The sequence below is a fragment of the Berghia stephanieae genome, chromosome 10, assembly GCF_034508935.2.
Source record: "Berghia stephanieae isolate SIO BIC M18660-M18661 chromosome 10, UCSD_Bste_1.3, whole genome shotgun sequence".
Classification (NCBI taxonomy): domain Eukaryota; kingdom Metazoa; phylum Mollusca; class Gastropoda; order Nudibranchia; family Aeolidiidae; genus Berghia; species Berghia stephanieae.
The window spans coordinates 28,978,408-29,005,731 of NC_088369.1; the positions used below are offsets into that span (position 1 = coordinate 28,978,408).

The 27,324-nt window shown below is 34.2% G+C and overlaps 1 protein-coding gene across 3 annotated transcripts in view; it reads left to right on the forward strand.

Annotated features, from left to right (window-relative positions):
* LOC144980938 (DNA polymerase alpha catalytic subunit-like) overlaps positions 1 to 27,324 on the forward strand; it is a 68,573-nt gene that overhangs the window by 25,833 nt on the left and 15,416 nt on the right. For all 3 annotated transcript variants that reach the window (XR_013646989.1, XM_078928918.1, XM_078928917.1), the window contains 24 exons: positions 3,075 to 3,253; positions 3,941 to 4,053; positions 4,404 to 4,517; positions 5,486 to 5,560; positions 7,587 to 7,660; positions 8,943 to 9,007; positions 9,912 to 9,949; positions 10,343 to 10,462; positions 13,390 to 13,477; positions 14,056 to 14,117; positions 15,956 to 16,051; positions 16,760 to 16,876; positions 17,299 to 17,483; positions 18,046 to 18,175; positions 19,083 to 19,190; positions 20,258 to 20,366; positions 20,825 to 20,934; positions 21,881 to 21,985; positions 22,917 to 23,090; positions 23,768 to 23,800; positions 24,929 to 25,021; positions 25,802 to 26,007; positions 26,459 to 26,591; positions 27,055 to 27,186. Coding sequence is in view for 2 of the 3 variants with exons in the window: in XM_078928918.1 (XP_078785044.1) it covers positions 3,075 to 3,253; positions 3,941 to 4,053; positions 4,404 to 4,517; positions 5,486 to 5,560; positions 7,587 to 7,660; positions 8,943 to 9,007; positions 9,912 to 9,949; positions 10,343 to 10,462; positions 13,390 to 13,477; positions 14,056 to 14,117; positions 15,956 to 16,051; positions 16,760 to 16,876; positions 17,299 to 17,483; positions 18,046 to 18,175; positions 19,083 to 19,190; positions 20,258 to 20,366; positions 20,825 to 20,934; positions 21,881 to 21,985; positions 22,917 to 23,090; positions 23,768 to 23,800; positions 24,929 to 25,021; positions 25,802 to 26,007; positions 26,459 to 26,591; positions 27,055 to 27,186 (2,659 nt within the window). In the remaining variant the exon portion in view is untranslated. The remainder of the gene's footprint in view (positions 1 to 3,074; positions 3,254 to 3,940; positions 4,054 to 4,403; positions 4,518 to 5,485; positions 5,561 to 7,586; positions 7,661 to 8,942; positions 9,008 to 9,911; positions 9,950 to 10,342; positions 10,463 to 13,389; positions 13,478 to 14,055; positions 14,118 to 15,955; positions 16,052 to 16,759; positions 16,877 to 17,298; positions 17,484 to 18,045; positions 18,176 to 19,082; positions 19,191 to 20,257; positions 20,367 to 20,824; positions 20,935 to 21,880; positions 21,986 to 22,916; positions 23,091 to 23,767; positions 23,801 to 24,928; positions 25,022 to 25,801; positions 26,008 to 26,458; positions 26,592 to 27,054; positions 27,187 to 27,324) is intronic.

Genomic DNA, 27,324 nt, shown 5'->3' on the forward strand with positions numbered 1-27,324 from the left:
TACTCTTCTTTCTGGTTACCTTTGGACCATGGCTTTAAATTTGAGAGATTCTTGGGTTGTATTTATAAGCTGAGTAACCACTAGGTTTCAGTGGCAAATATATTGTAGCCTGTTTTATAAAGTAAAAATCAAAACAAAACAACACTTTCTGGCCTTGTATTTGAATAACACTGTAGGCCTTTAACATGTGGAAAGGACAATTCATTTAATGTTTACAAAAAGTAAATTGATGTCTATTGATAAGAATGGATTTAAACTAGAAATAGTAATATATTACATAATACTAATACAAAACTATGTTCCTGTTATTTTTACACTTTGCTTCTGTTTGATCGATAGACCAAGAAATTGTCCTCCTTTTTGACAAATTTACTGTTACTGTTATCATCACTGAATAAAAAACACCAAAACCACTACATCAACATTTCTACCACTACTACTATTACAAACACCACCACATCATCATCTCTACCACCACAACTACTTCAACTACCACCACATCATCATTCCTACCACAACTACTACAACCACCACCACACAATCATTTCTAAGACCACTACTACTACAACCACCACCACATCATCATCTCTACCACCACTACTACTACAACCACCACCACACCGTCATCCCTAGCACCACTACTCCTACAAATAACACTACATTCACTACATCATCCTTACCACCACTACTACTACTACAACTACCACCACAGCTACTACAACCACCACTACATAATCATTCAAAGGACTACTACTACTACAATGACTACCACATCATCCCTACCACCACCACTACTACTACAACCACCACCACATCATCATCCCTACTACAATCACCTATAATTACACTTTCAACTTTTGAAATTCCACCGAGTCGTGTCAGAAAATGCTGCAAGACAAATTTTGGATCGCATCTCAGTAAATTCTAGTGAAATTCAAATTTATAAGTTATGGGTGTGTCATGATCTTCACTATGAAAAATTTCCTCCTTTTTTGTGACCAGTCATTCTCACCCCTGTATATCTGAGAGCGATGCTATCAATGCTACTTTTGAGATCCAAAACATCACATCTCCATCCCCTGTAAATGGCTTTATAACTTTTTCTAACCCAGCCATTTTTGGTAAATTCTAGATACAGGCCGAAATAGCTTGTTGTTAATAATGAATGGACTGACCTGGCGTATCAACCTCACTTGCTTCCTCTGACTGGTCCAATATCACATGAGGCCACAAGACAACGGAAAAACAAAGTGCATACGAAAACGTCTCTCCGGTCTCCTCTCCTTGACAACACAAATCCCTCCACTGCTTCCGTTCGTCTTTCGTGTCACACCGACTTCCTTCCGTTCATTTACTTCACACAACAAAAATAACACCACAACCACAACTACTACTACTACTACTACTACTACTACTACTACTACTACTACTACTACTACTACTACTACTACTACTACTACTACTACTACTACTACTACTACAACAACTACTATTACTATTACTACTACTACTACTACAATCAGAAATCATCACCACCACCATATCATCACTACCTCTGCAGCCACAACCTCCACCACCACATTATCATCACTATCACTACTATTACTACATCCTCCACATCACAATCCATACACCACTGTTACTACAACCAGCACCACATCACCATTCCTACCACCACTACTACAACAACCACCACATTACTATCCTTACCATCACTACTACAACCACCACAGCACCATTACTACAACCATCACCACATCACCATCCCCACAACCACTACTACACCACCACATTACCATCCCTACCACCACCGCCACCACTACTACAACAACTACCACATCGCCATCCCTACAACCACCGTATCACCATCCATAACACCATTACTACAACCACCACCACATCACCATCCCTACCAACAATACTACACAACTTCTACATCACCTTCCCTACCACCACAACTGAAACAACCACCGCCACATCACCATGCCTACCACCACTAGTACTATGTCACCACATCACCATTCCTACCACTACTACAGCAACCACCTTCACATCACCATCACTACTACAACATCACCATCCCTACCACCAATACAACATTACATCACCATTCCTACCACCACTACTACAACAACCACCACATCACCATCCCTACCAACACCACTACTACAACAAAAACCATCACATCATCATCAACACAACTACAACCACAGCCATTAGAGGTTTAGGAGATTTGGGGTGGTATTGGACATTGTGTTTATCTATCTTATAGATCTAAAGAGAAAACTGTGCACAGCATCAATTTGGAAGTATACGATTTGTAAACTCAATGCCAAAAACCATCCCAATTCCATTTTCTTGTATGCGGAAATTCCTCTTTCCACATTGAAATTTCTCGGAGTGGTGTCTGAAATTCATGTGAGCCAAATTTTAAGTTGGCATCTCTGGTTATAGCTATAGCATTTGTTACAGGGGGCCCTTCAGCTAAATATGCTTGAGTTTGTGTGGATCTGACTTGTGTTATGGATGGAATCTTCTGTTCCCTTTGTTGAATTAGTTTTACTTTTTATTTGGTGCTACAAATTTTTGCATATCATTTCCCTTTTACTGACTTAAATGACTTAAAATTGTTGCAAGTGCCATTAAACCCCTTCACATGATAAGGTTCTACACAATGTTTAATCGCATGTTTATGTAATGTAGTTCTGTCCAGATTTTTACTCTTTGGTATCAGTTTACTTTGAAGTTATTCACAAATAAAGCTTTGGTAATATTAACTTTAACTCGAAATTACGAAAGAACAGAGAACATGAAAATATCATTGGTAGCAACTCTAAAGGATACCCAGAATGTCTCAAGGATTTTTGTGACAAAAACAAATATTTTATAATGAATGCTGCATTCAACAGAAGAGGACTTCGCATTATAGATCCCTACAAAGACAAAGATGGCAATCGTACAATTTTTATAATAAAATAGTAGATTACATTATCTGTCAACTAAATTCCAAATGTCTTATTACAGGTGCCCTATTTATTACTAGAGTATAGTTAAGTTTAAAACGTCGTTTTCAGTGATGAACTGCTGACACTTGGTTGGGAGAATGTTGGAAAGGACACAATGGAAGATTCTACAGAGGGCGCTGATGTTCAACTTGACTCCTCTAAATTACCATTGATCAACAATTCTGCAGGGGAACAGGTCCTACGATTCTATTGGTTAGATGCTTTTGAAGATCCTTATCATCAACCAGGTATGATTGAGGTTTTGCTAGATACAGTGATTAACTTTATGATGACGACCACGACGATGATGATAATGATGATGATGATGATATTTCAATAGTGGTATTCATGATGTATTAGCATAGTTATTGATTGTTGTTTGTTATAATGAGGACACTTCTGCCATGGACGATATAATGATGATAATTGGTGGTTCTGGTGGTGGTTGCGGTGGTGGAGGTGATGATATTGATATTGTTAGTGTTGGTGGTGATGATGATGATTGAGGTGATGGTGGTGGTGGCAGTTGTGATGATGATAGCAGAGGTGGTGTATGTGTGGCTATGTGTCTTGTATGATACTCGCTTTGGGATCGGAAGGTCCAGGGTTTAAGCCATTCTCTGCGCATAGTTGAGTCCTTGAAAAAAGCTCTTTACTCACATTCTCTCACCACACTCAGGTGTAAAATGAGTACCTGGTCATTAACAGCATTGTCTCTGTTGAAAAATTTGTAAAATTGCCTAACCGGCGTCATGTCTCGTTCTATGTGTTACATGTTGCTGTTGGTCAGGGACCCTTTGTAAAGCGCTTTGAGCAGGTTAAGTGGATATTGCGCTATGTAAAAGCTTAAGGTTTTAAAAATTTATTTATTTATTTTTGTGTGTGTATGCTGGAGACTATTTCTATATGTTTGTTACTTACTGCTTGTTACATAGGTACAGTTTACTTGTTTGGTAAAGTATATGTGGAAGATGCCAAGACGTATGTCAGTTGCTGTGTGACTGTCAAGAACATTGATCGAAGGATTTTCATCTTGCCAAGAGTCAAGGTTAATGATTACATTTGCTTAACACACTTAACAGTGATCTCAAATGTCTGGAATTTATCATTTTCAATAAGTTAACTTAACTATAAACACTGCAAGTGTCTGTGGAAGCTTCCATTGTTTCATTTCACTAAAATAGATCAAAACAATGGATTTATGAAATCCTAGTATTGTAGATACGTAAGGGAAACGATCAATTGTGATATACTCATTTTTAATATCATTGCTGAGTGGATGTCCTAGTAGGAATTATTTCACTTTATTCTTTAGAGATAATGAGTTCAAATTGTAGGATAAAGTAACGAAATTGTATCAACATCATCTCTTTATTATTTTTCTCTCTTTCTTTCCAGCGGGTTAACTTGAAGACAGGCAATGAAAGTGACCATGAAGTGACCATGCCAGATGTATATGAAGAGTTTGATAGAATAGCTGAGAAGCACAGGATACTCAAGTTCAAGTCTATGGTAATTATGATAAAAATCAATTGTACTGTTTCTTCTTTCTCTTTTAGAGTACATTGTATACAGACTGAGTCTTTACTTTAGGAGCAGAATGAGCTATCAGCACCCTGCAATTAAATCTGTGGATCTAAAGAATTTTGAAATTTTATCTTCAGATTCCACTTTATATCCCTGTTGAAACTGGTGAATCCATTTATTTTTGCATAGTAATGAATCTCCTTAAGGATTGGATTTATCATTATTATATCCTTGGGTGCCACTTTACTGGGGTACAGTTTTTCCGGTACTACATTTTCCGGGTAGTGTCCCACCTCCTCATAAAAAGGTCTGGGGTGAACGTCCAACGGAAGACAAATTTTCCACAGAAAGCTTTTTATCAAAAAGAGCTCCATAATTCTCAACTGCTTGTACTGCAATGGATTGCACCTCCTCTAATTTGAGGATAAAGAGGCGGGGCACTCGTGTTATTTCAGTACACAAGAAATCAAATAATCAAAGTGACCATGAGATTGACATCATCATAATCAATACCACCATTACTGCAAGCACAACATCACCACAACCACCACCACAACATCATCACTACAACCACTATCAAATCATCATCATCATCCCTACCATCACATCATCGTCACTACCACCACAACTACAACCACATAATCATCATCAGCACCACCACCAGTGCCACATCATCGCTACCACTATCACTACTACAGCCATAATCGCATCATCATTACCTTCCTTACAATAACCACCACCAGCATGTCAAAATGATCACTAACACCACTAGTACACATCATCATCATCATCATCATCACCTACTACTACTACTACTACTACTAACTACTAATGTTAAGGATTTTTCAGTCAATATACAATGGTAAAGCTTATGAGATGCCTTGAGATACAATAGCAGAATTTTTAAGAGATTGCTGATTTTCATGACTTGATATGTAATTTTTTTATCACAGAAAGTGAAGAAAAGTTATGCTTTTGAGAAGCAGGAAGTTCCAATTGAGGCAGACTACCTGGAAGTACGATATGGGGTGAGGAAATTTATTTTCATTGTTTTAAAAACATTATACAGTCATGTCTTCATAATCAGTATTTGTCCAGATTACAAAGACATCCAGATAATGGAATCAGTACCTCAAGTAGCATCCATGTAGTTTTGACTCCAGACCATGGTAATCTAAGCTTATCACTGCAGCAAACATCTTTAAGTATAAGCCGCTCTTATCATTTGGCAATGTGTGGTTTATTAGGATTTATTATTTTTTGTTTAGTTTTATTTTTTTAGATTTTTATATGTGTTTACGGTTGTTTTGAAAAAAAATGGGTGATGTACACCTTGAATTGCTAATTTTTCCATACATGAAACAGTTTCTCACAGAGCTTAATTAATTACTGGGTCAATTTCTTTAATTGAGAATTCAGAGGGATGTGGCAGAATGCACTCTTTCACCCGGTCACAACCCTCTTTTTTGATGATAATAAGCAGTTATTTGTTTTGCTGTCATCTCCAAGGCCCTCATTCCGTTGTAATGTTGACCCAACACTTGATGATTTCTTCTTTGGTCATTTCAATTTTGACTTTCATATCCTTGTCGATTTCAACCAATTGTTGAGCTGACATGTCACATCTAGGGGTCAAGTTGATGCAAGATTGTAAAATTTGAGTAGGGTAGTAATAGCTGCCAACCTTGCACCAAAACAGTGTATTTGTACACTTTTTTTTTAGACCTGTTAAATGCTTAAAAATTTTTCCATGTGATTGTACACTTTTTTTGTAGTTCATCAGGTATTTAATTTTTTAAAAGGAGATGTAAATGAAAATGCGTTTGTAAGTAGACTTGATTTGTGGTTTAAAAGTAGCTTAGGTCTTTTTTATTATGTTTGTGAGTTATCTTTATAATTGAAATTGCTTCATCTGTGGCATTAATTGTTAACCGAAATTGAAAGCAAATCCAATTAGATATTCTGATGGAGATCATTTTCTGTTGCATTGGATAGATTGTGCTAAGTCAGGATTAATGACGTGAACTCACATGACCTGTTTGCAGGATGTTATAACATTGAATTTTGAACGATATTGTGGTGGTGGCTTGAGTGGCAGTGGTATTGAGGATGACATGGTGGAGAAGGTTGAGTATAGGTAGGAGTGAAGTGGTAGTGATGATGGTCATGATTATCTTCACAACACCACTACTAAACCACCACCACCACCAACGCATCATCACTCCTACAACTACCACCACCATATCATCACTATCACCACTATTAAAACCACAACATCATCACCATCACTACCACAACTATTAGAGCCATCACCACCATATCATCATCATTAACATCACTATTATAACCATCATCACCATATTCTCATCATTACCACCAATGCTACAACTTCTACTCTTGGCTGCAATTGATTTATTGAAGACACACGTTAGGGGTCTAGAGCTGTTTGAATATGGAATAGGTGCAGTATAAATGATTTACATTGTTATTATTATTATTATTATTATTACTACTATTGTTCATTTTTACATTTTATATACCCGGTTTTGGATCTTAACTTGATTTGAAAATAATGGGGATTTGGGGTGAAATTTGACATTGTGCTTACAAATTATCATCTTAAATAGATAGGATTTTGTATGTGGAAATTCCTGTTTCAGCATTGAAATTCCTCATAGCGGTGTCTGAAATTCCAGTGAGCCAAATTTGAAGTTGGCGTCTCTGATGTACTGGCACAATTAAGATTGGAAAGGAGAATTCATTAGATATATATAAAAAGTAAAGTTATGTCTAATGATAAGAATGGATATAGGTACCGCCCTAGTAGTTATAAATTACATAATAACATTACATAACTATGGCATTATATGTTATTTTTGCATTTGGTTTGAGTTTGACAGATGGACTGGTTGTCTTGCAGCCTTTTTTATTTTGCTGACTCAGGCCTGGCTGGCTTTTAACTTTTTCTAACTTTGACCCGTGTTGAGTAGCTGAGATTCATTTTACGCAGTAGAAAATAGATGAGATCTTCACAGCATGTTTTTCCTTTAACAGGCCGACATGCCTACATTGCCTGCAGACCTCAAGGGAGAAACTTTCAGTCATGTATTTGGTACTAACACATCGAGGTAAATATTGATACTGTTATAAAACATCCAACGAACTCTCTTAACAGTTGATTGTGACCTGCTGACTTGGAGTGGTATTAAAGTTTGATTTGGGAAACAGAGAAAATGTTTCAAATTGGAAATGTTCACTTTCAAAAAGAATTATTTACCTTCATATAACTACCCTTTCCAGGGCTTAATTTAATAATACTGAGTTGCTTCTTTCAAGAACAACATTAGACATCCGGCTCAGAGAAAGCATGACAGATTCCAGGGTTTCATAGTTACCAATAATGAATGTTAAAAGCTGTAAATAACATGAAAATTTTCCCGAACAACAATACAAATGCAAGTCCCTGATTGGTCAAGCCTGATATATAAATGCAACTGTTGACCACTTAAATGCCCTTGTTTATGGGCTTTGTGTGCAATGTGGTTGTGCAGTTTGCCCCTCGGTGCACATGCACATCAGTGAGTGAGTGTGTGTGTGTGTGTGCACATGCTCGTTTTCATGCATTTTGATACACACTATATGATCTTTACTTTCTTTGGTTAAATAAATAGCTTTGTCTGTCAAAGAAGGAGGTGAGGTTACATTGTGACTATCTTTCTTTATAAATAAAATTATTGCTCTTAGTCTTTTAAGTTCTTTCGATTATTTTATTTCGAGCAACAGTTTTCTCATTATATTGAAATTGCCAAATTTTATCTCTCTTTTCAACTTTTAAACGCCTGTATCCAAAGAGTTACCTTTGCCCACTGATTCGACTATGCATAAAATAAGTGCCTCAATTTTAAAGTTGATTTTCTATAAACTTTGTTTTCACATTCATACCTCTGCAACAAGTGGTTAGAAATTTGTAAATTTGGTATCAGATTTTAGGGCACAAAGTTTATGGTTCCAATATACAACGTTTAATTTTATTTCCTTTATCTTCAGAATTGAAAATGGCTATCAATTTGAAATAAAAAGGACTATTTGTACCAAGTATAATTTTTTTCACCCAGGGCGAATGTATTGTGCTACGTAAAGGATTTTCAGTGCATTGATGAGGGGTGCGGTTGTGGGAGGGAGGGAGGGGGGGGGGGGTGAGGAGCTCTTCAGATTTAGAGGAAAGAAAATGACAATAGTGGGATGGCATAAATAAGATTAATGATATCTCTGCCATTTAGTTGTAATTTCTCAATTTTTAGCCTTTGTGTTTCATCTCTTATTCAATATTACTTTGATTCTTCTTTTCATACATGATGCTTGTAGGATTTATAACTAAATATTTCTCTCACATTTTATTATTTTTGACAGTTTAGAAATGTTGTTAGTTGGCCAGAAGATGAAAGGACCAGCTTGGTTAGATTTGAAATGCCCACGTAAGTTGAATATTTGTTGAAAATATCAAAGTGGCAAACTAGGGAACAGGCACCAGTGTAAGATAAAGATCTGAAAAAGTGTGCATAAAACAGTGATAGACAAAGCAAGAAAGAAAAATACAAGAAAAGAAAACATCCCTAAAAATCTTCCTCGACTTTTTCAAATCTTTATGAATATTTGTCATATGGAGAAATTTTGATAAATAATTATTTGTAAGAATATTGATGCTCTTAACACAGCTTGATTATTCTAGCTAAATTAGCACATTGAACATGGGAACTATATGAAAGGCACAGGGGGAAGTAAAGAGGCAGAACCACTTTCCGATTTTGGATGAGGTGGAAGAATATGTGTATGTAGATTTAAGTTATCTTTTAGAGAATGTTATGTTGGTTAGTATTTTTATATGATAGAAATTATCTCTGTTGTGAAACATTATGTATTAAAATTTATAAAAATAAGTTTTTCAAAAAGTAAAAATGTGGCTCTGCCGTTTATTCCCCTGTGCTCTTCATATAAAACATAATCATGATAATAATAAATGTTTTTTTATATAGCATCTCCCCTGTATCTTAACAAGCTCAAACCGCTTAATAGTAAAGTAACCCCAGGCAATCCAACATACAGTATAAAAGTCAGTAATATATTTAACCTTATTCATTTCATTTATTTACTAAAGGTCTCATCCCTCTCCAGACATATTTACTTAACAAAAAAAGACAAAAAACCAAAACAAAACAAAAAAAAAAGAAGGGGGGGGGGGAGTTATATATATATATATTTTAACACATGGAAATAATTTCTATCACAAAAGTAAAAAGCCCCATAGCAAAACAAAACTATTATTCTTAGAGCTTTCTATGTTCACTTTACTTCTATCATATTTTATCTTTTCTCTTTCAGAGATTCCAAACCCAGCTGTCAGTTGGTGTAAACTTGAGGTAATATTTAATCTTAAATGAATCTTAAACTGCATTTATATACTTCTTATTCTTATTTTCTGTTAGTAATATACCTTTGCCACACACTTAATTTCAACAATAAAAGTATTGGAAATATTAACGATAATAATAATACTTTTGATAATGATGATAATTATAATAATAATAATGATAAAATTAATAATAATAATAATAATGATGTTGATGATGACGCGATGACGACGATGATGATGATGATGATGATAAATGATAAAAATAAATAATAATAATAATCCAAGCTTAATGCAATAAAGTAAAACAGGCATTAAGAGCCCAAAATGCAAATTACAAACAAAGCAACATTGTAAATAAATTTCATAATTATATTGCATTTTAATCTTATTTGATTCCCAGGCTTTGATATCTAAGCCACAACATATTAGTATCAGTGAGACTACAATGGACCCTCCACCTCTTGTGTTGATGACCCTTAACTTCCGGACACTGCCCAACCCTAAGACAAGACAAAACGAGGTATATAATACACATAGTGGTCAACTGTTCTGATTAAATTGGGACTCCCAATTTGGCAATCTGGTAAAACTTTAATTTTTAAAAATTGGACTGTTTATATATATCACGCACTGCGTGGCATTTTCCCCTCTGAGCGGTATTTCAGTGCTAGGTCAACCTGACCCCATTAGTGGGGTCAGCCCATGGGTGGAACAGGTAGCGGTCAGGGGAAATCTGTGATGCCACTGATGGTAATTAATTGTTGCAATATTTCATGGTATTGCTCAGTTGCTAACACAAATATGAAAATTGTTCCCTCACCACAAGCAAAGCAAAGGTTTCTTTCATCATATGCCATGATTGATAATAATGTATCCTCTTAAGGCTGCTCATAAGAGAGGTGTCAATTTAGTGGTTTTTGAGCTATCAATGAAATTAATTTGTTGTAATTTGCATATTAATAATTTAATTCCCAGCGTCAGAAAATGATTGAAACAAGCATCATTGTAAAGTAAAAATGATGATCTTGACACATGCCAAGTTTTGTCGTCTGGGCAGTAAAACCTTAAAAGATATGAATTTTTTATTGTAAATTTCTTATTTGGCATGACTTGGTGAGATCCTCATTTTCTCTCTCATAGTATTCCATGCCATGAATTATGTCCAAATATCAGTTTAGGAATAAAATATAAACCATTAGACGAAAATAATACTAATATGATTTTTTAACTGATTTAAATATTATGAGTTTTGGGCACATTTGAATGCCAACTTTTTAATGGCTTGATAACTTTTTTCTATACTTAAATCCCTTACGATTCAAGTCAAAATTATATTTTTTTATAGCATTATAGTTTGAAGATGTATACGGTACTGCTTTTGTGTGGTTGTCTCAGGAAATGCCGACTTTATAGTGTTGTTGTTGTTGTTGTTTGTTGCTTTAGGTCTCTTCCAACACAATTGAGGTTATATGAGAGACCGCTGAAACAAAAAAAACAAGCAATCTAACAAAAATAGTACAAATGTAAATCAAAATCATAACCTAAAGATATCATAAGCTAAATTATAAATAACCAAGAACAAACAGGCAGAAGATTTACAGAAAAAAAAATATCCCCTGTCAAAAATACAATCACAAACCAAAGAAGCAGGATAGGCTAGTAAAGAGAAGAAGAAACGACATCACTATCGGATCGTACACCCATGCGAACATCATAGGTATATGATTCAAGGGTGATGCTCCCATCCAACCACCCGCAACTTTATAGTGTCATATAGGTGTCAATGTTTAGGGTATTCTTGCATGTTGAATAAGTAATATAATGTAAGCTCAAGTTCTCCTTTTGTACACAAGTGAATGTGTTAACTTTTTATAGACTGAAGCGTCCAGATATATATGGCAGTGATTTCCCAAAAATTAAATGATCTTGCTGTGGTATGCCTGTGGTGTTGTACTGATTTGACTCTGGTTGTTATTCAATTGTTTTATCTCTAAATTTGACTGACTGGAGTTCAATGGTATATCAGATGACTTTATAAGGCAATGACTAAATGTGTATTCTTGGAAGAAAGGAGATGATTCTATATAACCTATGTGGACAGTGTGTTCGTTTTGAATATAGTTGGTCAATAAAGAGATAAAGGTTACTACTTGGAATAAACTATATGCCCTCATAATTTTGAATCCTCTTTTGTCCACATACCATGTCCGTCTGTTTGAGCAAATCATTTAATTTAACAGTACCAGTGCTTAGTGTTAGTTGTAATTGATGATTGATACTGCAATATTTATAGCATGTCCAGTAACCTTGTTGGGTGATTGATTTTTTTCTTGTAAAGAAGTCATACTTTATAGGCAGATTGATAGTAAATTGAGATTTTGAAATCATACACAATATTGGTTTTTAGTCTTTACTGGTCAATAAAATATTATCTTTATGAGTTATTTTACCACATAAAGACATAAATCATATCAGTTTACTGTTATGATCAACACAACTGTTTGAGAGGAACGGAATTGGTAAAAACAATATACAGAACTTACAAAACCATGAATAAATCAAGAAAATCAACTGCTAATATGATAATATTGCACAGGAACATAGATGCATATATGTACTTTTGATATTTATTAAAATTCTTGAGATATTGCCGCTGAGTTTTGAATAACAAATTTTTTATTTAAGTGCACCATAATTTACAAGCGCTTAAAATTAGATCAACAATTTGTGATATTCAAAGAAAACTATTAACCACTAAAATGTCAAATTTTCACTGATGTTTAGAAAGACAACTGATTTTTCAAATCAAAATAATAAAGTGAAAAGTCTGTTATTGTTTTCCCGCTATACAGACATATTATAAGACCATAAATATCCATAATTGCCCCCATTGGACACGGCACTGCCTGATACCAGTTGAACTCCAATGACCTCATGCAGGTAGCGAGCAGGGAGGGTTATTGGTCCCTTGGGAGTTCCAACTGAAATAGCGCTGATTCCACGCAGTGCACACTGTATAGAAATGACCATTGAATGCTGTGGGATTATGCCTTCTTGGCATTAAAACAAGGAAGAGAAAAAGCTCTAAATCTAGATTATATTATATAATAGTCCAAACATACTACTGTTTTGGGTCATGACTGTATTGTGTATTATGGTGACCCGTTTTAGTTCTTTGAAAAGTTGGCCGCTATGAATACAAGTAGGCTTTTTGAAATTAGTAGCTTTAATTGAGATTAATATGCAGATGATATATATTGAAAAATATAAAGTCAAGAAAAATATAATGTTTCAGTTTAATCAGTAGGAATAAATAGTAAAAAATAATGTTAAAGAATTTTTATTTTTTATTTTAAAAAATAATTTTTTAAAGTTATGTTCGAAATGAAAAACAAATTAATCTTTTTGTAAATTAAAACTTTTGTTTTAATGCATTTTTCTCCACAGATTGTGGCCTGTTCATGTCTTGTCCATACAAAATTCCACATGGACAAACCGGCACCAAAAAAACAATTATTTGAGCAGCACTTTTGTGGTAAGAAAGTGTACATTAATTCTATAACTTTTGAAGGAGAAAACCAGAACAAGACCCCCTCTCTCTCCCCCCCCCCCAAACAAACAAACCAACCAACCAACAAAAAACAAACAAACAAAAGTACATTTCAATTTCATTGTTATGAAATGATTTTGTAGACCCAATCTTTAAAAAAGGTCATCCAGCTAAAGGACTCTTATAGCTTGTTCAGACTTGAAATTCTCTACAGTGTAATCCATAAAGTCAAGACTCTCAAAGTCAACTTCTGCTTTAAATCAGCTCTTATTGGTTCCAAATTTTCTCTTCTTTATCTATATGTCTAATGTTGATATTGAATAAAGTCAACCTTGTCTAAAGCCAACCAATCTTTATCAGGATTCCACTGTATTTTGTTGTTGTTGCCCCATTATGATTTCATCCAAGTTTTTTCAATCATGCCTAATCGTGTTTTGTTCTTTTTTGGTTGATATTACGGTTACTGATAAGCAATAGCGTATTTATTTATATTTAAGTTCCTTGAGCTTTTTCAGCAGGAAGTACATAAAGTTAATTAATTATTTCATTTCTTTCTTTACCAGTGATCACCACTCCAAAAGACTGTATCTTTCCATATGACTTTAGGGACCAAGTCAAGAAACAGGTTAGTGCTTTGTTAGGCAAGATTCCCATGCACATCATGTAGTACAAAGCAAATGGATGTAAAAAAGAAGTTGAAAGATAATATTACTTAGTTTTGAATCAGTAACGTTTTGATAAGAAGTATTTAATCATTCACATATTGGAAAAAATGAATCTCTTTTTTTAAAAAAATGATGAAGAGCTAAATTCTTTGGAGATTGATTTTTAGAGGTATATGGATTAGGTTGGAACCTTGCTTATAAAACAAGTGTCTCCAATAGTTGAATTAACCAGTAGATTTTTGACCAATCAAAATATGGAATTTGTGATACGCCTTCACATGTGCTTGGACAAACATAATTATTTGTTTATAAACAATTACGTGAATGAAATCGACCTCTCTCTGATCATTGTTCTTGTTTTTTACCGCCAAATGGGTGGATAGTTATCATACGATTTTCTCGATCATGTTTTAAACGTATAAGTTTACACATCTTTTCCTGTGTTGGTTTTATTGATTAAGCGATAGAATAATGGGTATTTACTAAGACACATACCATCGATAGTAAAACCTGTGTAGTTTGCTATGTCAACCAATCACGACCATTGTTTACAGTATGACAATTGTCTGAAAGGTCTGGTTATCTCAGTGTCTATTGATGAAGCATTTGCTTTACAAGCAAAGCGACTGGTTTTGATGACATTTCTTTTTTTTTCTTCTGACCCCTCAACTGGCAGAAAGTACTTAGTGACAGATCCAAAGGGTTAAAAGTAATTGCAAATGTTTGTGTAATGTCACAGAAACCAGAATAAATCTGGATCTATGGGCATTATTGCTCCAAAATTCATGTGGGGTGTTTGGCCCTCCCACTATGGTGGGCAGGAGGCAATGCTGATGGTTTTCCTCGAATCCGCGACTTTTGAGTCAGAGGAGGAGTTTCCTCTTTTTTAAAAAGTTAAATTTCTCTCAATCAAATGTAATGGCAGTGAGAGATTTGATGTGTGGTGGAACAAATAGGTGCAGTTTCCCACTCACTAGAAGTTAGCTAGAGTATCAATGATAGTTTATCATCTCAATTGATCTAAAAATGTGCGTGTGTGTGTGTGTGTGTGTGTGGGGGGGGGGGGGGGGGTGAATGCTGTAAATTTAATGGAGCTTAAAGGCAATCAATCAAAATTTTTCTCCCTTTTCAGTTTTTGGCACCATCAGCACTGGCAGGAGGTCACTTGCTGTCTCTTCTATCCCCCTATATCTATTTTATCTGTTGTTCTGTCCTTGTCTTGGAATTGGAGTTCTTGGTTTTGTCCTGGCCCTTTCCGGAGTTCTTGGCTGAGGTGGAAACGGTCAAATATATTGTTAATTTTTGGAGGTGATATTTTTTTTCCTTGTAAATCATCTCTGCTATGTACTAATAGTAATTTTGTTTTGTTTTAAACACATCTTTTAAACGTTTTAGTGTATTCCTCTTATTGGGATCCTTTGCTAGAGTCTGGATGGGACTTTATGTGATGTCAAACGAAAAACGCTGATAATGTGCTCTTCAAATCTACATTTGTTCCCTCTTTACTTGATCTAGTCCTCTCTGATTTACTTTTTCACATTTACTTGTAAATATGGAATTTTTTGACTATCCTTTTTTCTTCCTTTTTACTGGCACTGAAATGACCTTTATTTTTTCGCAAGCGCCATAAAACCCTAAAAAAACAAAAAACAAAACAAAAACAAACAAGGTCTTCTGAAATACATTTGAGTCAAATCCTCATTTAGATGTGTTGAAGAATGGTAAATTGTGACAGTGTTCATTGATGTATTATATTGAAAGATAATTTTGAAATGTTTTACTGCATTTTGATTTTCAGTCAAGCCGCATGAAGGTTGATGTGATGCCAACAGAGAGAGGGCTGATTGGATTCCTACTGGCAAGAATTCACAGGATTGATCCCGATTTGCTTGTGGTAAGCAGTTTACAACTTTTAAGAACAATTGCCAATAAGTACTTTAATTATACTGAAAGACCTTTTCATTTCAAATTCTGTGAGGTTTATCAACTGTTTACTGTTAGACTGGAAATTTTAAAATGACATTCTTTGACACTGATTGAATGATGAGGCAGTACTTTTTAGTCAAAGACTTCTTACAGTGAACAACTATATCATGATAGCAATTTGCTGATTCAGCCAATTCCTTTCTTTTCACAAAACAACCACTTTGTTATGGATCTTCTTTTGTATTCCCAACCTACTATTGATCTTTTTACATCAAACGTCAAACGGCTCAATGGTACAATGCCACTTCTCATGACAAATGCAAGCGAATGTTGGGTTCCAAAACTCTGGCCCCAGTGTTTTGTCCTTGGGCAAGGCACTTTACACATGTTGCACTTGTGTGAATGGGTACTTGGCTGTAGGCAGTAATGGATATTGTATTAGTGTAGTACAATGGTGCCTGATAGGTGACTTGTAGTGCGTGAAATGGAAATTTGTTCCCTTATGGCCTGCTTGGGGATGAATGAATCATTTTGAAAAGCATTGAGCATGGTGAATTGGTGAAAACCTGCGTTATAAATGTTTTATATATTTATTTTTTTATTGAATGTATATCATCCAGACACTCAATTGACTCAGGTCATAGTGCAATGTGTTACTGTTCATTGTATTTTTTAGGGGCATGACATTTATGGGTTTGATTTGGATCTCCTTCTGCATCGAATTAGTGCCAACAAAATTCCACACTGGTCAAAGATGAGTAGACTGAAACGGACTGAAATGCCAAGAATTAAGGTAGGCTTCAAGTCACGCTAGCCAATTTACCATTTCTTTTTTAAATATATGACCAGATTTTCATTGCTTCGATGTTGGTAGTGGTGGTGCTGTCCTCTTATTATATCTATATGTGTAGGTTTATGGAAAATATTTTTATATGTTTATTAATTTCAAAAGTCCAAACTGGCCATCTAAAAAGAGGGGGGAGGTGGTGTAAGGATGTTTTAATACCTCAATTATTAGATTACTCCATCTGCAAGTGGACTAGTTATGGATGAATTTTTAAAAATTCTATCTCTTTGTATTTTTGTAATTTCTTTTCTGGCATTGTACTGTTTCATAAACACTTATTATCTTATACCACTGCTCTCTCAAAAGATTCCTTCCCCCCCCCCCCCCCCTGTGTCTCGTACAATATCCAATTTAAAACTCATTTGCAGCATAATCATGGTAGGGCAACCTATGCAGAACAGTCAGCCATTTGTGGTAGAATTCTATGTGATGTGCAGGTGTCCGCACGAGAGCTGATTCGTTGCCGCAGTTATGATCTTACAGAATTGACCAGTCAAATTTTAAAGGGGAAAAGATCAGAGCTTGATTATGACCAAGTGCGAGACATGTTTTTGTGAGTATCCTGGTTAATGAGCTAAGCCATTTATCGTACCTTTTGATTCAATTTATTCAAGTAGGGTCTATTAATTCAAATGCCTCCTAGTGGTAAGGAATCAATTCAAAGGCGAAATAAACCCAGATTCAAGTCACTTTGTTTTTTAGTCCAAATGGTAGCTGTTATAACCATGCCAGTCTATTCACTGTGTTTTGCAAAATAGTCTTTTTTAAAAATAAATTGATGATACTATTTTATTCTAATGACCCAATTGTATTGTTACTGTTATTGATGCTATGTGTATATAACGTACCAACACAAATTTTGTGTAATCTTAACCGTTTATTGTCTATTTGATAGGATTTAGTGAGAACTAATCATTAAAAAAACAACAAAGAGCTGAGTGATGTCAAGTACGATCTATCTATTAATTGGAAATATTTTTATTTTAAATTTCTAATAATAAAGATTCTTTGTCAATTTATTTGATTTTATTTTACATTGTTTATTTTGTTTATTTTTGTAATTGTTTACTTATTTCTTGTTTATTGATTGATATTGACATTTCTTTTTATCCCAGGAAAACCAAAGATCTTCTCAAGATCATAGAACTGACTCTGATGGATTCCAATTTCACTCTCCGCATCATGTATGAACTCAATGTCATTCCTCTGGCACTTCAGATCACAAACATTTGTGGCAACGTCATGGTAGGCCTTTTTACATAAAAAGATGATAATTGGAATTCAATTGTCTATTTCTGGAAAGAATATAGAGAATTCATCAAACGTCAAAAAGATTTAGTCATGATTACCAAGTGAGCAAAATTTTGATTAATATTCATGCTCAAATGTAAAAAAAAAAAGAAAATAAATGTGGGCCTTGAATCTATACTAGAATTCAGTGAAATGTGGTATTTAAATTGGCCACACTGTAGTATCTAAAACACATGTCTGCCTTGTGCAGGGATATCGGAAAGTTAGATTTTGGGCCAATTTTGATTGGAGGTTTGAGAAGGTCGGATTTTGTTAACACCAACACAATTATTATCAGTTATGTTCACAAGCAAAACAACAATAAGTGACGTCTTTTTTTTGGCATCGTACTGTGTATTATCATAATGATCACAGTATATATATTTTTTTTCTTTGGTTGGATCATAAGTGTCTCAGTTGATAAAGAGGAATAGTGTTGTATGATAAATGTCCATATAATGAACACAAAGTATATCTAGAATGCCATAATTTACTTATTATTGTCAACATTTTTCTATAGGAGCTTGCCTCTGATCCTTCTCATTCTTAACATATAAAGCTTGGGCACTTCATACCCTTGGTCAAGTGAATCTTTTTATTACCTCTGAGACCCATGGTTTTCAGTTTCCATATATGATATGTATTTCCATTATCGACTAAAATTAAGAATTCTTCTATTTGGATGTATAAAAATTTATCATTGTTGACTGGAGGGGACCTCTTTTTTATCCGTATCCAATCATCTTCCTTTTATCTGGCATTGATGCATGTAGTAGGCTCATGAATTAAAATGCAATCAAAGCCTCACCTGATGTGAAAACCCTTTTTACATCACTCAGTATTGCCTATCTGTCTATTCCAGTCTCGTACTTTGATGGGAGGTCGTTCTGAAAGAAATGAATGGTTGTTACTTCACGCATTCCAAGAAAAACAGTATATCTGCCCTGATAAGGATTTCAAGAAGAAACAGGTATGGTAGATTGTTTCCAATTCTGTTTGTTTTATTTGCCTATCGACCTTTCATCTATTCAGTGATTTATCAATTCATCAATCCGTCCATACATCAGTCCATCTACCCCAACACATCTATCCATCCACCCATTTGTCCAAATCTATTCATCTGCTCAAGAAAACATAAGAAATCTGGGACTGAAATCATCCATATATTCATCTGTCCATCCAATCATTCACCCAGTGATTCACTCTTCTCATGTGAATTGACCGACATAATGACTGATTGATTGATTAATCAATACAAGTTTCATTGTAGTTTGTTTATATTCAATTGATGCTGAGTTTTAATGTGAATTCATGATTTATTCGACATACTTTTGTGAACCACCTTCTTTTAACTATACTGGAACTGACTTAAAGATTTGCTAATACCATAAAATTGCTAAAAACAACTCAAAGCTTTTGTAAAGCTGCTTTAATTGTAATTCTAGAACTTTTGACTGTTCCATTTTCTTCCTTTTTACTGGTGCTGATATGACCTAAATGTGTTGCTAGCGCGTAAAACCCTTAAAAACAAACAAAGAACAATGGTTCATAACATACAATGACAATGGCAATTCGCAATCAGTAAATAATAATGCAGATCCTGTTTTTTACTTACTCAGAGTTTACTTCAAAACATGAACTCCTCATTCCTCACCAATAACAAAACATGTCAGTCTGAATGGTGCAAGTATCTACAAGGAAAGGAGATACGTTTGCGTTACACTCTAATGACATTGAATAGAAGAAGAACTAAGATCAAACTACTTGAAAGCTTGAAATGATATTCTTTTTTTAAATGAATTAAAAATAATTACATCCTATTTTTGTCTCATGGTTTCATGATCTAAAAAAAAAAATGGCATAGTTGGTACAATATATTATAATGGTCATTGAAGAGTCATATTATTCCTGTTGTCAAATTTTTGCTGTTGAAAGGTCAAAGCTTTTCTTTTCTCTATTTCATTCAAAGCCATTCCATTTTATATTTCTTCAATATTGAAAAAGGAACAAAACAAAATAACTGCCTTTTTTTTTTAGACTGTGGTAGAAGATGACGATGACAATGAGGCTGTTACTGCTAAGGCTGCCACCCAGGGCAAGAGGAAACCAGCTTACACTGGAGGTCTTGTGTTGGAACCCAAGAAAGGTAGGAAGCAATTACATTATTGTGTTATCATTATCTCATTAGACTTTGCCTCTGTGATGAAAGATTCATAACTATACAAATATGTCTTATAAATTGACTTTGGTTTGAAATTGAATCAGATTGCATTTTGTTTAAAGTTATAGTTTCATTCTCTTTCATTTAAATGGTGACATCTCAATCTTTTTTAGGACAACATAGGACAGGGCCTCTTTAAAATATTCAGTAGAAAAGAATCGCAAATAATTAAAAAAAAATTAATTTGACCATAAATGTTGCCTTAAACAATCAATTTCCACTGGATGGAGAGAAATAAATGACAGAAAAGAAAAAGAAATAAATGACATGTTCTCTTTGAGCTTTTCTGAAAGTCTTGATACTGTACAGAATAGTTGTTATGTGATCATTGAATGCAGAGTAACAACTGAAATTTGAATATTTCCCCTCTCTTCCCCTATCAGGATTTTATGATACCTACATCTTGTTGCTGGACTTCAACTCCCTGTATCCATCGATCATCCAAGAGTACAACATTTGTTTCACAACCATCTCACGATCTTCTTCATCCTCTGTGAGTGTGTTTGTGTGTGTTTTTAAAAATGCTGTATTATTCTTTACAGGTTCTTGACTAACTGACCTAGTTCAGTTTGTGGAATGTCGTTGTTGAACTGAATATTGAAAGGCCTTGGTATCTTGTCTTGACTGTATTTTTCATGTTTTATTTGAGCTACATTCAAATGCAAATTGGATGGAATCTATCATTTACAAAAAGAAAAAAACCCCCAAAAAAACACATCATTTGAATATATAAGAATCAAATATGGTGCTTATTTATTATTATTTATTTATAAAAGTCTGTGGTCAAAATTTTTATAATTTCTTATTCACGTAAATTTGATTGAGTATGAAAATGTGACAATTTTTATAGTTTTGTGTCATGTCTTGCATTTTCATGATTTGATTTTTGGTATGATTGGTTTTGGTTACATTCTTTGGTGAAAGTTCTGAGAATATTGAACTAATGAGAAGGAAAAGGAAATGTATTACACCAGAAACAACAACTTGAATTAAGACAGATGAAATGCAGGCAGATCTGCTACTCACAAAGTATTAAAATCGAAACCTTAAAAATCGTGATTTTGGTGTTTTAAAAGTCGGAAATCAATTTTTAAAAATTGTTTTAAAACACTAAACAAAAAACAAACAAACAAACAAAAAAACAAACTAACATCAAAACAAAAAAGACAAAAAAACCAAAGCAAAACAAACAAACCACCGAATATTTAAAATAAAAAACCCCCCAGATTTTGAGTTTTAGGTAATGAAAATTGGTGATGATTTTTTAAATGCCAATTATATTTATCAATGAACTATCATTATCATACTTATTGTATTCAGAGACTTTCGCAATATTATTATCACTTGGATTAAATTTTCTTTGGTATCTGATGTTAGATGTATTCTGGTGATTGCAAACATCTAATTTATTCTTTTTTTTGTCTTTTTTCTTTATTCAGAATGAAGGTGAGGGCGAAGATGCTGATCTTATTCTTCCTGACCCTGGACTTGAACCTGGTATTTTGCCCACTGAGATTCGTAAACTTGTAGAAAGTAGAAAGCAGGTGAGAGCTACACAGATTGTGTTGTTGTATCAAGTTTTCAAGTTTCTGTTCTTTAAAAAGATAAGATTTCTCCGTCTTTTTTTTCTCTTATTCCCTCCCCACTGGTGAGGGCATTAGAATTAGATGTTATGGAAATTTCCAAGTGACCGTGTGGCCTTACTTCTCGGGACGATGTTTTCACAGCAATCCTGAGTTGTGTTCATCTGTGAAAAATAATTTCCCTCAATAGGTATTGATAAAATAAACCATTTAAAAAAAAAAAAAAAGAAAGGGATAAAAGAGAATTAAAAATAAAACAGAGAGCAAACCAACCAGCCAACCAATAGACCAATAGTGATACTGCACCCCCCCCCCCCCCCCCACCACACACACACATTAAACGATGGCATAGCGGCCAAATATCTCGATAAAATCGGGACTGTTCTGATTTGACAATCTGAAAAAAAAAAAAAATTGTCTGTATATGACCTTTGCATGTCCTAGGATTATGATTTTTTTGAATAGCAACATTGAAAGCCAAATAAAAAGATGATGGCATTGACTGGGTCATGTGGCCAGAATGGAAAAAGGGTCACTTCCCAATACAGCCCTGTACTGGACAGCAGATGGGAAGAGAGAGCGGGGGAGACCCAACTGGGAAAAAGAAATAGAGGAAGCAGGTCTGTCCTGGAATACAGCCACTACAAAAGCAGCCGACCAACAAAAAAGGAGATGTCTGGTGGATGCCCTATGTGCCTCAAGGCCTAAGGAGGATTAAGTAAGTAAGTAAGTATAATGACTTGTAGTTCCTAATGTCTTATGATTTTAGGACTATAAGTTTTTGTGATTTTGGCTTAGGGAAAAAAATTCTGATTGTTAACCTGTTTTACTGGCATTGCTGATTGGTTACTGTGGATTGCAATGATGATATGTCTTGTTCGTATTTCCTCAGGTAAAGACATTAATGAAAGGAAGTGATGTCAGTCATGATCAGATGATGCAGTACGACATCCGACAGAAAGCCTTGAAACTGACAGCCAACTCAATGTATGGGTGCCTGGGTTTTTCTTTTTCTAGATTCTATGCCAGGCCCTTGGCAGCTCTAGTCACAGGAAAAGGAAGAGAGGTAAGAGCTGAAAATATTTTGATTGTTTGATAAATTGAGCAGGTGTGAGACAGGAAAAATCGATTTTTGACAAAAAAGGACTTGAATATTGGCTTATATTGAAAAACTATTGTTTCTTCAGTTCTCTGGGTGCAAACAAAGGTGATACTTCTTTACAATTTTTTGATACACTTTAAGGAATTTATTTCTGTTCTGTCAGTTTTGATAGCTCAGGTTTTAATTAAAAAAAAAAATTAATTAATTTTTTGGGGGTCAATTTTTAACACAGAGAATGACAGTCAGATCATTTATATAATTTTTTTAAAATAACATGATATTGGTGTATTTTTTGCCAGACTTTACGTTCAAATTGATGCTGATTTGTCCTTCCTATGTCTTCATTTTGCTTGATTTAGTTCTCCTTTTTTTCTTGGTGGGGAGTCGGGAGGGGGAAAAAATCCTCTCTTTCCTTTAATATTCTAATCATGTGCAGAAAACATTTAGAATAAATCTGTTCTATTTCTGAAATTAAAAAAACAAAAAAACAAGCTATTTCACTAAACAACTAGAGATTGTTGGCATAAGCGTTTTTCGGTCATGATAAAGTTATACCCTTAATGTTGCAGCAATGGAAGCTTCAGAATTGACATAAAAATAAATTGCTTTTGTGAACATAAAATTATTTTTTTCTTTCTCAGATCTTGCTAAAAACTAAGGACTTGGTTCAAAACGTAAGTAATTTTTTATAAAGCTTGTGTTGATTTCTATTATGTAAAATGTTTACAGACCATGCCAGTTGCTTTATTTTGCGAAAGTGTCAGGTTGTTTTATCTGTGTATTTTTGTTTAAAAACTCTACCATAGTAATTGGTAAATTCAGAATGTGGACATGGTGATTCAATGTAAAGACTCGGATTCCTGAATGTCCTTTTTGAATGAATCAGAGTAGACTAATTGGTTTTTGTGCTTTTATTATCTGGAGATAAAACTGGATTCTTAAAAATTAGAATTCAGATGCTTTAATGTCTTATAATTATCCTGTTTTACAGAGATTGTTGATCGGCAAATCTGTAGTTTTTATTTATGACTTGATTGCATTGCCTCTAGTCTTCAAAGACAATTGTACTCGTAGTTGGTATTTTGTTGCGAAATAACCTTTTGTATTTTAACACATAATATTAGTCAAAAGGAAGATACACTTGTTTGAATGACTCGGCCTTGAATAAGGATTATTGCTCAAATAAACATTCATCCTTACAATAATCACAATATTTGCTATTGCTGTAATAGAAAACATAGAGGGAGAGGTGCAACATGCACAATACATGACAGTACTTCTCCATTACAAAATCCTGCTATGGATCAGCGCTTTTGAAAAAGAAAGTGACATCATAAACAAGCTTGAGCATAGAACATGAAAAATCATTTTAAAAAGACAAATTAAGGAAATTGCCTTACAAAATGAAATCTTTTTATTTCCAAAACTTATCACAAGCTAGTTGAATTCTCACATTTTTGTAGATAAGTTACTGTTTTATCTAAACAAAGCTCTTGGCTCATAGCTTTTACTGGTCTCTCTCTCTCTCTCTCTCTCTCTCTCTCTCTCTCTCTCTCTCTCTCTCTCTCTCTCTCTCTCTCTCTCTGCGTGTGTGTGTGTCCTCTGTTTTCTCTCTCCCTGTATCTCTATCCCACTCATTCTCCCTCTGTGTCTTCCACTCTCTTCCTATTATCTCTTCTTTATAATACTCAACTAAATATTGTCAATCATTGAGAGAAATTATGATTCAATAGAGATTCAATTTTATGACATTAAGACATTTGTTTTTATCTCTTATTGAATTTTATGTTGCTTGATTTCAGATGGGTCTTGATGTGATATATGGCGACACTGACTCCATCATGATCAACTCCAATAGCGTAGATCTGGACACTGTCTACAAAATGGGAAACCGGGTAAATTTAATGCTATGTACAATTTAATACTGCCAGATATTTATACAGATACATTTTGAAATACAAATTGTTGCTTTTAAAAAAAAAAAAAGTTTGAGTTTGTATTATATCCTTCCAGAATTAGACTTGCTAAATTAACCTAAATTTTGGAGGAAAATTGGTGACGTTAGCTTCTATTTTTTCAGTAAATCCTTTTTTATATTGACCTACATTTTATCTATCTGAAAATATTAAAATGGCTAGAAATATTGCATCTTTGGTTGATATTAATTTCCCCTCGCCCTTTAAAATATGGATATTTCATAAAGAAAAGGCAGCTTTGCTGAACAGCTGTGGCATAAAACAAACAAAAAAAAAACAAAAACAACAAAAAAACAAAAATCAAAACACTTTTCATTGCATTACTTGTCAAACAGTTCTTGTTAGTGCTAGGTTACAAAAGAAAATGAACAGGCAACTTTGATTTATAAAATGACAAACATTTATATTCTCATAGCTTTTTAGGGGGATTAGTGAAGTATTGAGAAGGGCATTAAGCATGGATCCATGGGAATGTTTAATAAAGATTTTCTTATTTCGTTTAAAAGTGACCAGTGTCATAATTTCCAGTTTACTTTTTAGAATTGGAATAAATTTCTTTCCCCCTCCCTTCCCATTTACCTGTATAATACAATTAATATTTCCTTTATGAAACTAATTTTTTTTAATGAATTAAATCGATCTTCAAATTTTTATTTTTATTTTGATGTATACTGATGTGTCATTTGTGACATTCTGAAGGTCAAAAGTGAGGTCAACAAGCTGTACCGTCTGTTAGAGATTGACATAGATGGAGTGTTCAAATCCATGTTGCTTCTCAAGAAGAAGAAATATGCAGCCTTAAGCATCAGTAAAGGCCCTGATGGCAAGACAATTACTACAGAGGAAATGAAAGGTCTTGATATTGTCAGACGTGATTGGTGTGATTTGGCCAAAGAAGCTGGGAAGTAAGTAATGATGGTGGTGGGTTTATTTGTGTTGTTTTTGTTGTTATCGTTGTTGTATAGAGAATTGGAAGGCATGATTGTCTATCTCTGCATATTCTGGCGCTTGCTGCTGCTGCTGTTGTTGTTAATTTCATTATCTTCGTGTTAGTTGGACATGGGTGCAAAATTTCAGACTTTTTGAAATTGATTTTAATTTATTTCCGGCATCTAGATCATCCCAACATAACATTTTGAGGCAATGGGTCACATTTCAAAATAAGTTTCAGGCTTTTTTGAATTTGTTAGAGTTGGATTTCAGGCATTTTTGGCCTGACCTTCTTTCACCCATGCTTGGAGTAACACGAAATTAAAATTATCCAAGTGCTGTTTAACTTCTAAGGATAGAAAATTACTTCAGCTTATTATCTTGAAATAAATATTCTAACCTTATCTTTATGTCTTTATGTTACAGATTTGTTTTGAGGCAGATTCTGTCGGGTGACCTAAGGGAGACAATTGTGGATAACATCCATAATCGTCTACAGACAGTGGCGGAAGAGGTCAATAATGGAGAAATTCCTGTGGAGCTGTTTTACATTACCAAGGTGAAAGATCTTTTCCCATAAAATTTTATTAAATAGTATTTGAAAATTTACAACCAACTTGTCAAACCACTGTTTTGATATTTGTTTATATTAAAGGACTGCACCCTGGAGAAATTTTTTTTTTGTAGCTTTCCCTATACTGTACCCCTTCCTTTCCTCTCCCCTCATACATGTCCACCTTATATGGCTCGCCTATATATAATCTCAGGACAAATGCTCATCAAAATAATTATCATGCTTATATACTGCTTATCTATGGTTTTGCAATATTTTTTACTTGATTTGTATATTTCCTATCATGAACTGCATTGCTTTAACTTAATGAATAAATAAAATATTTATTTTTCTCTCTATTTATCTTTTTTGGTGAGAAAAAAAAAATAGACTTAGATTTGCCATTTTATAACCATGTTAAAACACAAGAGCAGGTAGTTTCTAATAATATTTTAAATTTACATTACAGAACTTGACAAAAAATCCGGAAGACTACCCAGACAAAAAGAGCCTGGCTCATGTCCAGGTGGCGCTGCGATTTAATTCCAAGGGTGGTCGCAAGATGCGTGCGGGGGATACGGTTCCATACATCATTTGTGAGGTAATTAGTAATTTTTCTTTCTTTATATTGTCAATTCATTATCATTTCTGTCATTTAAGTATTTGAAAAGGGGTGCCAGATACACACCTATTCAAAAGTCAGAAGAAATTGTGGAGCAAACTCCGTATCAATAATAAT